The following is a 15,802-nucleotide window of genomic DNA, read 5'->3' as shown; positions in this document are numbered from 1 at the left end:
ATTAAATCGTTTTATATATCGTTGCATTTAAGGTCACTTCCGGCCGGCGAAGAAAGCGAAACTAACATGGTTTACATGTTTGAATTGTGAAATGTTATATATTGTATGTTCATGCTGCATTAAGCTGCTGCTATTCATTTCATCCATTCAGAATGTTGCACTAAGGTTAAGCCAAAAAGTATTTTAATTTTCTTGTGTTTGTGAGTTTGACTGGATGTCATTCAACTACCTCTTTTGAAGTTAAATTTATTTATTTTTGTGATTGCACTATTCTGAACTTTTTGTTTAAGTTTATTTCATGTTTTTACATTTTGTGGCACCAGTGCCACAAAATGCTTTGTTGAAATATATGTTCATGTTGTTCTCCAATGGACAATAAATGAAACTTGGGATAATTTAGTTTTATTCCTCTTTTTTTTTTTTAATTCATTGCCAAATTGTATCTAATCGGGAAAAAGTATCAGAAATGTATCGGGAGCCAAAAAAAGTGATCGGATCGGGAAAAATCAGGATCGGCAGATACTCAAACTCAAGTGATCGGGATTAGATCATAACATAAACAGTGGCTGGTAAAAACTCCCCTAGTGGGAGAAAAACCTTAAGTCAAACAGTGGCAAGAAAAACTCCCCTTTAGGAGGGAAGAAACCTGGACCAGGACCTGGATCATAAGGGGGAACCGTCTTGTTGGAGACCAGCTGGACAGAGCAGGAAAAGTGAGAAAAGGCAGAGAGAATGAAGAACAGAGGAAGGAGAGACACAGACACAATGGCTAACTGGTGCAGTACAGGGACGACTATATAAACAGATGTAGACAGCAGACACTGAGGTGGTCAGAGGTGGGTCAGGATGTCAGCAAGCAGCTGATGACCAGCTCCAGAGCCCTGGAGGGCACCAGAACCCGACATGTTCAAGGAATCCTAGTCAGAGCCATCAGGCTACACTTTCCCGTAGGAGCTACAAGTATAACTGATTTCTGTTGACGTCCTGTGTGGCTTGACGGGTTTCTGTTTTTCGTCGTAGTGTTTTGGCGCTCACACTTTTCATCCATGTTAGTCTGAAACATAACTTCATCTTAGATTTGCTGCTATAGAGCTACGATGCAGAGGGACACCGACATGATCAACTGAGTGGTGCCCATCACCCCTGCTTCTCTTTCCTTTCTCATTTATTAATTATAAGTATTTCATAACCATCATTGCTCTCATCATCTGCCCCTTCCTTTTCTCTTCTGTGCATGTTTGCAGGCCAGAGCTTTAGAAGCTGCATCCTGATCTGCAGTCCCCCCTCTGATCATCCCACTGCTGCTTCCACCTGTCTGTGTAGATGTATGGTTGATGCCTGCCTACATCCAGGTCCTGGTCCAGGTTTCTGTTTCAGTTTTTCTTCCCACTGTTTGGCTTAAGGTTTTTCTCCCACTAGGGGAGTTTTTACCTGCCAGTGTTTATGTTATGTTTATGTAATAATTGCTCGGGGGTCATGTTCTGGGTCTCTGGAAAGATCCTAGACACAATTTCTTTTGTAATAGACGCGATATAAATGAATTGACTCCACACAGAATTCCTGGGAGCATTCAGAATGTGGTACCTCTACCACCGTGTCGTCCTTCTTCATCCCCGCACACTTGGTGATGATGAGCTCATGGCAGCGCTTGTGGACCACGCAGGTGCACACTGCAGGAGGAACACACACACACACACACACACGGTTGGACATCATAACTACTGAACTGAGACATGCACATGCTATTTTCTCCTGTTCTGTAAGCTGCAATATGTTTGCAAGAGCAATAAATGTTAAGCTTGAGGAATATTCCAGCCTGGTCACGACCCTACAGCGAGAAGGTCCTGGGTTCAGTGCCCAGGGCCCTCCCGGGGATGGTAGAGGGAGCAATACCCAGCACTGACTTAAGTAAGGGCACTGGTGATAAAAATGGGAAAAAAAATCAGGGGATAAAAATATATAAAAAAAATTTAAAAAATATTCCTTCAAATTAAACTGGCAAACCCTGCAGAGAAATAAAGTAGAATATTTTCATACAAAAACATATTTTTGCCCTCTTTAACTGAGCTTCCTCTCAATATTTTGGACCATTTAGACACAGAAATCCTGGTTTGGTCCCTGCCAACAAATTTTCTGCAAACTTGTTGCAGTTTTCAGTCTTTTCATGCAGATGAATAAAAAAACAACAAGTAAGTTTTTTAAGAAATCACTTGAAAATCTGTCAGATAGATTTGTGGGGGTTTCCAGTTTTTATTTGATGTTTTATTTCAAGTAGAAGAGGCCACGGAGATGTGAGCTGCTCCACACTAAAGCCTTACCTTGGCACTGGTAGCCCTGCTTCCCTAGGACGCCCCTGCGGAGAGAGACGGGAGTCAGACATCACCGTGGTGCCCACACACATGTAACCATGCACAGACAAGCAAAGCAGCCCTTAGGAACCGGCTGGTTGCCATGGTTATTGTACAATATGACAGCTGACCCACAAGCAGAATGAGCTAACATTTTGAAGTGGCTTCACCTCGGACGGCCCGAACCGCGGGGAGCCCAGAGGGAGCGGAGACAAACACAGCTGGCTGTTCATGACTCTGCACTTCACAGGTCAGCGCAGGAATCAGGGAGCATTTAGAAGCTCTGCAAGTGCTGTGATTCCACACAGCAGCTATTCATCGCCACCAACCAGGAGGCTTTTCCTCCTGTGCTCCCACATAGTTCAATACTTGAGGCACTCGGAGAGGCTCTGAGATGTAGATGAACATCGGACGGTCGGACCTGGGGTTAAATTTGATGGGGAGACCAGCAACTGTTGTGAATGTTTACTGTACTTTACAACGTCATGAGTTATTGTTCCTATCTCTCGTTGTATATAACTAAAAATTAGATTAAAATTATTGTAGGAACTGCATTTAAGTTATAATATTAATTTAAGTTAAAATATTAAGTGTGCGCCTTCCTCCCTCCTCAGGTGCTAGTCTTTAAGCTGGTGGTGTGATGTATGACGGGAAAGGCAGGGACAGCAGCGAAACCGTCATTGACCGCAGCTTCAGGATCAGCAGGGGAATGGGACCCTCTGACAACCACGGTTAAAACTCAAGGACTCTAATTGCATCTTTATTTAAAGTTTGTTATTTTTACAATAAAGTCTAATCATCAGTGAATCACAACGCTCTTTGGATTATTTAAAGGACAGCTGGGAGTCTGACACACACTGCGTAAGCCTTTCCATGTGGCAAAACAGTAGGAAAGAATGTACTGAATTAGGGCTGTTCGATTTTGCCCAAAAATAAAATCTCGATTTTCCTCTCTCAAAATCCGATTTTCGATTACGATTACGATTATTTTGTGAATTGACAAAAGGCAAAGAAATGATTTCAAATATGCAGTTTTTTTATTGAACATTTGCCCCATTGCTCTTATTAAACAAAAAATGAATGAATAAAGTGCAAAACTCTGTAAAATAAGTTGAAAAAAAGTTTTAAAAAACATAATAAAATATAAAGTTTTATCTCTGGAAAAAAAAAAATCAGCAAATCAGCACTTGCAAACATACAGTAAGTTATATTTCCAATTAAATAAAACAAGACATTTTCTAATTAAACTAAACTGGGTCTTTGCATGCTAAATAATAATGCAACCCATGAAGGAGGTAGAGGTGTGTAATGTCAGTCATTACATTTGCTATTCACATTTGCAAGTTTTTTGCAAGGAACACGAGCCGGTCTACCGCATCTGGCTTGAGGGATGCCCGGTGGCATGTTACGCCCCCTCCTACACTAAAGAGCCTCTCCGATGGGGCACTTGTCGCAGGTATTGACAGGTATTTCCATCAATCATTAATATGGTATCAATCATTAATATGTGTGCAGACAAGATAAAAAAAAAAAGGGAAAAATCGATTTTACGAGTTTCACGTTTTAACATCGTTCTAATTACATAATCGCGATTACGATTTAAAATCGATTAATCGAACAGCCCTATACTGAATGTGTTAAAAGAAAACTCATCATTAGATTTTTGCCACTACAATGATCACTGAAATGATCTTCAGTCTTTCCAGACTGAGCTGCCTCTTCTAAGACCGTGGCTTATGTCTTTCCTTCTTAGCACTGTGTTAACCCCTTTAATCCTGACATATGAAATGGTACAGAAGACCCATATTTTTAGAAGTGTGTGTTATATCATGAAATTAAAAATAGCCCAATTTTGTCTTCTAGTTTCTAAATAATTGTCGGTATCATCACCAATCATTACTTTTGTTGATATCTTTATTATTCCTAAAATACCTGATACAGCCGGCATTTTAGGAATAATATACACTGTAATGCTTTAATGCAAACTGCTAATTCATCAATATCAATATAAGTCCTCTCTGGAGGCAACAGGGGGTACTCAGTATTGAGCTCCTAGTTTTTGTTAAATAAATAACTGCATTGTGAAAAAAAGTTGTATATCATAGTAGGTTTTATGTATTTGCATGTGGAATTAAACTTGGTTATTTTCGCTCATTTTCGCTCACTGTACAGTAAATAGGCAAATAGGCAAATGAGAGCTCTTATTAACATATATACAATTTAAAAAAAGTGAAAGGTGCAGCAGTATGAGGTAGACATAGTTATTGCAAGGTGCATTGCAGCATATGATTGCGGTTATTCTGATTATTCTGATTATTCTGATTATTCTGATTATTATTATTAGGGCCCGAGCACTTGCAGTGCGAAGGCCCTATTGTATTTGCAGGAATTTTTATTATTATTATTAGGGCCCGAGCACTTGCAGTGCGAAGGCCCTATTGTATTTGCAGGAATTTTTATTATTATTATTATTATTATTATTATTATTATTTTTCTTCTGACAAAGTGATGGCCTTTTTGCCCCCCTTAACATGCCCAAAAAGTCACCAAATTTTGCACCCAAGTCAGGCCTGGCGAAAAATTTGATATTTAATGGTTTGCATTAATGGGCGTGGCAAAATGGCTCAACAGCGCCCCCTTGAAAACTTTGTGCCTCAAGCCCCACGATACGGTTTGACGTACATGCACGAAAATCGGTACACACCTGTATCATGGGACAACTTAAAGAAAAGTCTCTTGCCGTCATGCCCGAAACCAAACAGGAAGTCGGCCATTTTGAATTAATCGTGTCACTTTGGCGCAATTTATGCCATTCCTTCGGCAGTTAATTCAGCCCGAACCGTAACGTGCACCCACGTGTATTATACATCAAAATGTGCGTCTCCCTCCTGCGACCACACGCATTACTTTTCTCTTTCAAAAGCGTTACCGTGGCGACGCTAGACGCCAAAAAGTGCGCCCACCCTTCATCTGGTTGGTTCAGACAGAAAAAACTTTGCGCCTCAAGCCCCATAATACGGTTTGACGTACATGAACGAAAATTGGTACACTCCTGTATCATGTCGCAACTAAAAGAAAAGTCTCTTGGCGCCATGGCCGAAACCGAACAGGAAGTCGGCCATTTTGAACATTCTGAATTAATTGCGTAATTTTGGAGCAATATATGCCATTCTTCGAGAGTTAATTCAGCCCGAACCGTATCGTGAACCCAGATGTGTTATACATCAAAATGTGCGTCTCCAGCCTGCGACTACACGCATTACTTTTCTCTTTCGAAAGTGTTACCGTGGCGACGCTAGACGCCAACAAGCGCACCCCCCCTTCATCTGATTGGTCCATATTTGATAGTTCCCCAAAAGACACCAAATTTGGCATGCAAGCCAGGCCTGGTGATAAATTTGATATTTCATGGTTTGCATTAATGGGCGTGGCAAAATGGCTCAACAGCGCCCCCCGGAAAACTTTGTGCCTCAAGCCCCACAATACGGTTTGACGTACATGCACGAAAATCGCTACACACCTGTATCATGGCACAACTTAAAGAAAAGTCTCTTGGAGCCATGGCCAAAACCGAACAGGATGTCGGCCATTTTGAATAAATTGTGTCATTTTGGCGAAATTTATGCCATTCCTTCGAGAGTTAATTCAGCCCGAACCGTATCGTGCACCCAGGTGTGTTATACATCAAAATGTGCGTCTACATCCTGCGACACCACGCATTACTTTTCTCTTTCAAAAGTGTTACCGTGGCGACGCTAGACGCCAAAAGGCGCGCCCCCCCTTCATGTGATTGGTCCATATTTGATAGTTCTCCAAAAGTCACCAAATTTTGCATGCAAGCCAGGCCTGGTGATAAATTTTATATTTCATGGTTTGCATTAATGGGCGTGGCCTAACGGCTCAACAGCGCCACCTTGAATACTTTTCTCTGCCATAACTTTTGAATGGTTTGACATACAGAGTCGTGGGTGGTGTCATCAGATTCTGTATGGAGTCCTTGACCTTCATTGGCCTGAATTAGCCCCGCCCCTTCTTCTGATTGGTTGTCCCTTTTTTCTGCTATAAACTTTGAATGGTTTGACATAGGAAGTCGTAGGTGGTGTCAAGGGACTCTGCAATGAGTCCTTGAGCTTCTTTGGCCTGAATTAGCCCCGCCCCTTCTTCTGATTGGTTGTCCCTTTTTTATAATAAAAGCCACGAGCCGCCAGTCGCTCTCGCGCTGACTCCCGCTTCCTGATTCAAACGTCTGCCGGCCCCGCCCCCCGACCAATCGGTGGCGAGTAGGGTGATGACGGCCCCGCCTCCCGACCAACCAGTGGCGCGGAGGGTGATGACGGCCCCGCCCCCCGACCAATCGGTGGCGAGTAGGGTGATGACGGCCCCGCCCCCCGACCAATCAGTGGCGAGTAGGGTGATGACGGCCCCGCCCCCCGACCAATCAGTGGCGAGTAGGGTGATGACGGCCCCGCCCCCCGACCAATCAGCTCCCTGTAATGTGGTGACGTCAGAAATATTCCCAGCTCAGCCCGGTTACAACCTTGGCAGAATGGTTACAGAAAAAGTAATAATTAAAATAGTAGGGTTTTACTAATATTTATAACTTACAAATATTTAAAAAAATTAGAAAAAACAGCTCCAGACTTACATTACTAAATATCGATATGTTGGTCTCTACTAAGTCAGTAGGTCAAATAGAAATGAGAAGCTGAGTGTTAGCTCAGCCAGAGCGTTCCCGTCTTTGGAGTCAGAGATCAGAGTTCGATTCCCGCAGTATCCAGACTTTTTTGTCATCAATTTTTTTTTTTCTACATCAATATGTGCGTCCCTGTCCTGCAACGACGCACATTACTTTTCTCATTTAAAAGCGTTACCGCGGCAACGCTAGACACCAAAAAGTGCGCCCACCCTTCATCTGATTGGTTCAGAGGGAAAAAACTTTGTGCCTCAAGCCCCATAATACGGTTTGACGTACATGAACGAAAATCGGTACACACCTGTATCATGTCGCAACTTAAAGAAAAGTCTCTTGGCGCCATGGCCGAAATTGAACAGGAAGTCGGCCATTTTGAATTAATTGTGTAATTTTGGCGCAATTAATGCCATTCCTTCGGCAATTAATACGGCCCGAACCGTAACGTGCATCCAGGTGACTTATACCTCAAAATGTGCGTCTCCATCTTGCGACTACGCGCATTACTTTTCTCTTTCAAAAGTGTTACCGTGGCGATGCTAGACGCCAAAAAGCGTGCCCCCTTAATCTGATTGGTCCATATTTGATGGTTCTCCAAAAGTCACCAAATTTTGCATGCAAGCCAGGCCTGGTGATAAATTTGATATTTCATGGTTTGCATTAATGGGCGTGGCCTAACGGCTCAACAGCACCCCCCGGAAAACTTTTCTCTGCCATAACTTTTGAATGGTTTGACATAAAGAGTCATGGGTGGTGTCATGGGACTCGGTATTGAGTCCTTGACCATAATTGGTGAAAATTAGCCCCGCCCCTTCTTTTGATTGGTTGTCCCTATTTCCTGCTATAACTTTTGAATGGTTTGACATGGAGAGTCGTGGGTGGTGTCATCAGACTCTGTATGGAGTCCTTGACCTTCATTGGCCTGAATTAGCCCCGCCCCTTCTTGTGATTGGTTGTCCCTTTTTTCTGCTATAACTTTTGAATGGTTTGACATAGGAAGCCGTGGGTGGTGTCATTTCTGATATGCTTATGGGGGGCGGCGGCCGTGAGTGCGAGGGCCCGTTCATCGCTGCTTGCAGCTTTAATTATTATTATTATTATTATTATTTTCCTGACAAAGTGAAGGCCTTTTTGCCCCCCTTAACATGCCCAAAAAGTCACCAAATTTTGCACCCTAGTCAGGCCTGGCGAAAAATTTGATATTTAATGGTTTGCATTAATGGGCGTGGCAAAATGGCTCAACAGCGCCCCCTTGAAAACTTTGTGCCTCAAGCCCCACGATACGGTTTGACGTACATGCACGAAAATCGGTACACACCTGTATCATGGCGCAACTGAAAGAAAAGTCTCTTGGCGTCATGCCCGAAACCGAACAGGAAGTCGGCCATTTTGAATTAGTCGTGTCATTTTGGCGAAATTTATGCCATTCCTTCGAAAGTTAATTCAGCCCGAACCGTAACGTGCCCCCAAGTGTGTTATACATCAAAATGTGCGTCTCCATCCTGCGACAACACGCATTACTTTTCTCTTTCAAAAGCGTTACCGTGGCGGCGCTAGACGCCAAAAAGCGCGCCCACCCTTCATTTGATTGGTTCGACAGAAAAAACTTTGTGCCTCAAGCCCCATAATACGGTTTGACGTACATGAACGAAAATCGGTACACTCCTGTATTATGTCGCAACTAAAAGAAAAGTCTCTTGGCGCCATGGCCGAAACCGAACAGGAAGTCGGCCATTTTGAACATTCTGAATTAATTGCGTAATTTTGGAGCAATATATGCTATTCCTTCGAGGGTTAATTCAGCCCGAACCTTATCGTGAACCCAGATGTGTTATACATCAAAATGTGCGTCTCCATCCTGCGACTACATGCATTACTTTTCTCTTTGAAAAGTGTTACCGTGGCGACGCTAGACACCAACAAGCGCACCCCCCCTTCACCTGATTGGTCCATATTTGATAGTTCCCCAAAAGGCACCAAATTTGGCACGCAAGCCAGGCCTGGAGATAAATTTGATATTTCATGGTTTGCATTAATGGGCGTGGCAAAATGGCTCAACAGCGCCCCCCGGAAAACTTTGTGCCTCAAGCCCCACAATACGGTTTGACGTACATGCACGAGAATCGCTACACACCTGTATCATGGCACAACTTAAAGAAAAGTCTCTTGGAGCCATGGCCGAAACCGAACAGGATGTCGGCCATTTTGAATAAATTGTGTAATTTTGGCGAAATTTATGCCATTCCTTCGGCAGTTAATTCAGCCCGAACCGTAACGTGCACCCAGGTGTGTTATACATCAAAATGTGCGTCTACATCCTGCGACACCACGCATTACTTTTCTCTTTCAAAAGTGTTACCGTGGCGACGCTAGACGCCAAAAGGCGCGCCCCCCCCCTTCATGTGATTGGTCCATATTTGATAGTTCTCCAAAAGTCACCAAATTTTGCATGCAAGACAGACTTGGCGATAAATTTGATATTTCTTGGTTTGCATTAATGGGCGTGGCCTAACGGCTCAACAGCCCCCCCTAGAATACTTTTATCTGCCATAACTTTTGAATGGTTTGACATAGGAAGTCGTGGGTGGTGTCATGGGATTCTGTAATGAGTCCTTAAGCTTAGTTGGCCTTAATTAGCCCCGCCCCTTCTTCTGATTGGTTGTCCCGATTTTCTGCTACAACTTTGGAATGGTTTGACATAGAGAGTCCCGCTTCCTGATTCAAACGTCTGCTGGCCCCGCCCCCCGACCAATCAGTGGCGAGTAGGGTGATGACGGCCCCGCCCCCGACCAATCAGTGGCGAGTAGGGTGATGACGGCCCCGCCCCCCGACCAATCAGTGGCGAGTAGGGTGATGACGGCCCTGCTCCCCGACCAATCAGCTGCCTGTAATATGGTGACGTCAGAAATAGACCCGTGCTCAGCCCGGTTAGAACCTCGGTGGAATGGTTACAGAAAAAGTAATAAAAATAGTAGTGTTTTACTAATATTTATACCTTACAAATATTTCAAAAATTAGGAAAAAAAAGTTCCAGACATTTTATCGCTATGTTGGTCTGTCCTAAGGCAGTAAGTCAAAACAAAAGGTATAGCTGAGACATAGCTCAGCCTCATTATTGCGGTCTTTGGTGCCAGAGTTGGAGAGTTCGAGCCTGGCAGCACGACGAAATTTTTTGTCAGCAATTTTTGTGTTTTTTTTACATCAAAATGTCCTCTGTCCTGCGACGACGCACATTACTTTTCTCTTTCAAAAGTGTTACCGTGGCGACGCTAGACGCGAAAAAGCACGCGTCCCCTTCATCTGATTGGTCCATATTTGATAGTTCTCCAAAAGTCACCAAATTTTGCATACAAGCCAGGCCTGGTGATAAATTTGATATTTCATGGTTTGCATTAATGGGCGTGGCAAAATGGCTCAACAGCGCCCCCTAGAATACTTTTCTCTGCCATAACTTTTGAATGGTTTGACATAAAGAGTCGTGGGTGGTGTCATGGGACTCGGTATTGAGTCCTTGACCATAATTGGCCTGAATTAGCCCCGCCCCTTCTTCTGATTGGTTGTCCCGATTTTCTGCCATAACTTTTGAATGGTTTGACATAGAGAGTCGTGGGTGGTGTCATCAGACTCTGTATGGAGTCCTTGACCTTCATTGGCCTGAATTAGCCCCGCCCCTTCTTCTGATTGGTTGTTCCTTTTTTCTGCTATAACTTTTGAATGGTTTGACATAGAGAGTCGTGGGTGGTGTCATTTCTGATATGCTTATGGGGGGCGGTGAACGTGAGTGCGAGGGCCCGTTCATCGCTGCTTGCAGCTTTAATTAATATTATTGTTGCACATACAATGCATTTTATAAAGTCAGGTGATTTTATTATGTTTTTACAGCAAACAAAAGGGTGTCTGGTAGCTTTTGTGCATGACTTCATCATTTAGGGCCTGTCCCATTCCTACAGCTCAGCCCGACCCCGGCATTTGACCAGAGCGGTGGCAGCGTCCCGATTCTCACTTGGATGAAGGGGAAGGGTGGCGTTGCTAATGGAGATCTTCCAGAAGCCCACTTCAAACTTTAGAGTACGCAGAAAACGTACATTTCTGCGTTGTGTCATTGTCAGAAGCAAATAAACATCCGGCACACAAGGTTACCACATCTGGAGTTGGATTCTAGACGTTGCAATCACTGGTCCTGTGCCTTTCTAAGGGCATTGTTTTCATCCCGAACCATTGACCCTCCTTTCTCAGGAGTGTTGGTAAGAGAAGGGCGAAGGGCTAAAGGGGCAGGAACAGGACTGGGCCTTAGTCCACCTTATGACACGTGCACTCAACATGTTCATCGTGGTTGTTCTGTTGGTGCAGGTTAAGCAGACGTCCAGGACAGAGACTGCTGTTTTCCTGACAGTGTCTGGGTGCTGTTTGTGCAGCTGAGGAAACGAGCCTTGACAGACACCTCCTTAACAACAAACAAGAGGGAGGACTTGTGCCTGGCAAGTCTTTCCTTTCTCTCTTCATTTACTCTGAGGTCTCTGGGATCAGGAAGTGCAGGCTGGGTAACGGCTCACAAGCTGCCGTGTTCGTGGCTTTAGCTTCCCTTGTGTGCTGTTAAATACCATAACCTGACGTGTCACCGTCTTTTTTTTGCTATAATCCAATATGTGATGTCAAACTTTGCCACAAACACATTTCTCGACTGTCCCTGAGCCCATATCTAGCTTTGGCACCTTGTCTTCTTTCAGTTCTTATGTCAAAACTCTGGGTGTGATTTTTGATTAGACTATTGTAATGCAGTATATGTTGGCGTCTCCAAGTCCTCTATTAGCCTTCAACTAGTGCAGAATGCTGCTTGTCTTTTAACTAACACTAAAAGACGTGAGCACGTTACTCCGGTCCTCTATTCACTCCATTGGCTTCCTGTCCATTTTAGAATTGATTTTAAACTTTTAATGTTTGTTTTTAAAGCCCTCAACGGCCTTGCCCCGCCCTATTTATCGGAGCTTTTAACGGTGCGTGAGCCTGGCAGGGCTTTGAGATCCTCAAACCAACTGTGTTTTGGAAGTTCCCAGGTCAAAGTTCAAGCGCTGGGGTGACCGAGCCTTTTCAATTCCCCTGCAACATGCCTTGTTTCTGAAGTAAAACCCTATTTTTAGCCTTTTAAAAAACTGAGGCTAAAAATAGGGTTTTACTTCAGAAACAAGGCATGTTTCTCCTTTGAGGCCAGAAGGAGACTGGTCTCTGCGACATTTTTACCAATTTTGGGTTATGGTGATCTATTGTATATGAATGCTCCTGCCCAGTTCTTGCATATGTTAGACACTGTGTATCATAGTGCACTGAGATTTGTTACAAAGTGTAAACCTCTAACCCATCATTGCATTCTGTACTCCAAGGCTGGCTTACCTTCACTGACATGGCAGAGGCTTAATCATTGGTACCTGTTCATATACAAAGCTATATTAGGTAAACTTCCATTTTACATTTGTTCTCTGATTAAGTTGAAAGCCATCAATAGTTATAGCCTGAGATCAAATGATGCTATCCTGCTGTCTATATCAAGTGCAAGGACCAATCTAGGGAAGAAAGCCTTCAGCTGTTCTGCCCCACTTGCTTGGAATCGCCTCCAAAAAGACCTGAAGCTAAACACATTAGTCTCATTGTCTGATTTTAAAGCACAAATACAAATACATTTTTAAATGACTCTGTTGGTACTTGTCACTGTTTTTACTTTCACTGTCTATCTCTGACCTGGGCCTTTTTAAATCAAGGCTTAAAACCTATTTATTTAGAATGGCTTTTAATACCCAGTAGTGTGGTGACACTTTTTCATTCTTTTTATTCTATTTATTTATTTTTTTGCTCTGTCTTATGATTGTATGTTGTATTTCTGTATGTTTTATTCCGTAAAGCACTTTGGCTCACCTAGAGGTGGCTGTAAAGGGCTATATAAATAAAGTACATTTACATTTATATATCAGGCTGACACCGGTCTGACAGGTGCATGTGTGATCTCCTCAGCGTGGACGCTCCTGCAGGGCCATGTCTCTAATCGTGAGGCTCAGATCGGCAGCTCCTCATCATGTTACACGATCACCGAGCTGTTTTCAAATCTTGTGTAGGATTTCAACTTATTTCTTGCCACAAGCTCTCACACTCCAGAGGCTCCCTGGGGAGCATTACACGCTGCATTAAGGGAGGGTAAATCTACGGCCAGATCACCTGTCCCCTGTCATGTGTGTGAGTGCAGGTGCAGGTGTGTGTTCTGACCAGATGAAGTCCCTGCAGTGGGAGCAGTAGGTGGGCTGTCTCAGGTATGTGGCCATGAACTTGTGCCCGTTGACCTGGTGGACCCTCCGGCGGACGGCGCCCTGCCGCTTCCGGGGGCGCATTCGCTGGCGAAACACCCGCTCCTCATTGTCGCTGGAAATCGTTGCTGTGACAAAGAACAAACACAGAGCACACAAGCTATTGTATGGACCGGATGATTTAGTAAACAGCACAAGGCAAAAAGGTACGAAGGTTGTAGAGAAGGGGTTTTTAGAATCAGAATCAGAATCAGAATGTTTATTTGGCCAAGTCAGGTCAAACAAGACATGGAATTAAACTTGGTTATTTTCGCTCACTGTACAGTAAATAGGCAAATAGGCAAATGCCAGCTCTTATTAAAATATATACAATTTAAAAAAAGTGAAAGGTGTAGCAGTATGAGGTAGACATGGTTATTGAAAGGTGCATTGTTACAGCATATGATTATGGTTATTCTGATTATTCTGATTCTCATTATTCTCATTAATAATATTATTGATTACTCTGAGACTCTATGAGTGATGAGAGTTCATCAGAGCATTTAATTATTGACTTCGCTGTAGAGAATTGTGGATGAATTGCATTGACATCAAATGTTTTTTTTTTTCATTATACAATAGATTTTAATCCAAGCTTTTCCATATTGCAGCTTGGAGGTAAAAAAGCAGCATCATGACTCGCCAACATGACGTAGTGACCTGCACCTGCAGTGACGCGGAGCAGCCGCTAGATGGCGACAGCACCGCGGCTTGGCTGAGCGTGTCCTTGCAGGAAATCTGTGAACCTGAGCTGAAGCTTCAGCCTCTTTCAGGTTCATTACTGAGGAGTTTCCCACCAAAACAGCAGAGCTTTGAGTGGCTGTCAACTCTGCTTTGATTAAACACACCGTCACACACGAACCACCTGAAACACGTGAGACAGAAGAGCTGAAAGAGCTGGGAAGTGACGGGATGTTTAAGGAGCAATTAACCTTGTACAAGTAAAGAGATAGATAGGAGATCAGGCCTGTGTTGAAAAAAATCGATTTTCCGATTCTAAATCAATTCTCATATTAGTTCCTAAAAATCGATTCGTATGTCTAAAGATCTTTTTTTTTTTTTCATCATTACATTACAACTTTTGGTATTTTTTTGTTTATGCCCAAAAAAGGAATGTTTTATTGGACACGAGAATAACTGGTGCCATGTTTTTGCCTTTAAGTATTTTTAAAGGTATGAAAACATTAAAGTGTTCAGTTATGATTGCATAAATTGTCTATATTTCATTATTTTATATACCGTCTTGGGGTTACATTTGCATAAAATGCTAAAAACCAAATTCAAAAAAATTTAAAACCGAAATAGACCAAAAATTGACAAAAAATTTAAACGGAATGTGGGAAAAAATAAAACCGATTTCATACATCCTCTGTTTGCTGCCCTGGATCTGTTTGATAATTCTGCCCCACGATGTTTCTGAAAGCAGTTCTATCAGCATTCTGGGAGCGGATTGGTCCTTACAGCATCATTAGCTGCAATACTTGCTGTTGAATCTCAATATAATACTAGTAGTAATATGTTGCAGAACTACAGTCATATAATTCATGCAACAGCTCAAAAAACAGTTTTAATAACACTAACCCAAATCGATATCGGAATCGAATCGGATCGAATCAAGTCGTGATAATCAATTCTGAATCTTAAGAATTGGAATCGGATCGATTCATGACATTTGAATCGATCCCCAGCGCTACAGGAGATTCCAATAACTTGGACCACTGGGTGAACCCCTTTATTCTGAGAGGTTTAATCCGGATTTCTCTTTCTCAACAGAGAAGCAGCAGAGTTGACTCTGTGACTTGGATCATTATAAGCAACAAATCAATAACGTGTATCCACCATGATGCATAGTGTTATAAAACACTTTTTGTGTGAATGTTGTGTCATAGTGAAAGACTTTATTAATCCATGATATTCCACATAATGATTTAGCAGCAGTTTTGCCTGTCAGATGCCCTGGCTAGCGTGAGATTCAGCGTCCTGTGATGGGGTTGGCACTGGTACAGAACGTACCGAACCAATCACACCGGGCAGGGCAGGGCTTTATGGGAAGCGCAATTTTTCAAAACAACCCATGTAGCTGCTGAAGGGGTGATAACACCTTGGATCAACAGGTTTCCTCTGCAAAACCAACGAGTCATTCATCAGCGGTTAGGAGGGCGGCTTTAAATTTGGCATTGCAGTGCAACAGCAGTGTTTTTGATGTTGTACAGCAGAGGTGCAGCAGAATCAAACTCTGGTCTTTCAGTGTAGGGTGCAATAGTTTACACGTGTGCTAAAGGAATGAAGTTGCATGAATTAAAAGCAATTGCACAAAAGACCATGACACAATCATTGTAAAATATTTAAACTGCAGCCTATTTCTGATGAATGACTTAAACTAAAATACTTTATTTTTCTTAAACTCAAACTGAAATTCTATTATTCTATTTAAA

At 42.9% G+C, this 15,802-nt stretch overlaps 1 protein-coding gene across 1 annotated transcript in view; it reads right to left on the bottom strand.

Annotated features, from left to right (window-relative positions):
* Positions 1–15,802, bottom strand: part of LOC133463220 (protein kinase C epsilon type-like) — a 137,521-nt gene that overhangs the window by 65,956 nt on the left and 55,763 nt on the right. Inside the window, exons 3-5 of the mRNA XM_061744621.1 lie at positions 13,291–13,456; positions 2,319–2,353; positions 1,585–1,670 (exon numbers count right to left, since the gene is read on the bottom strand). Of these exons, the coding sequence (XP_061600605.1) occupies positions 1,585–1,670; positions 2,319–2,353; positions 13,291–13,456 (287 nt within the window). The remainder of the gene's footprint in view (positions 1–1,584; positions 1,671–2,318; positions 2,354–13,290; positions 13,457–15,802) is intronic.

This window comes from Cololabis saira, chromosome 17, assembly GCF_033807715.1.
Source record: "Cololabis saira isolate AMF1-May2022 chromosome 17, fColSai1.1, whole genome shotgun sequence".
Taxonomy (NCBI): domain Eukaryota; kingdom Metazoa; phylum Chordata; class Actinopteri; order Beloniformes; family Belonidae; genus Cololabis; species Cololabis saira.
This window is presented reverse-complemented; position numbering and strand designations above follow the sequence as displayed.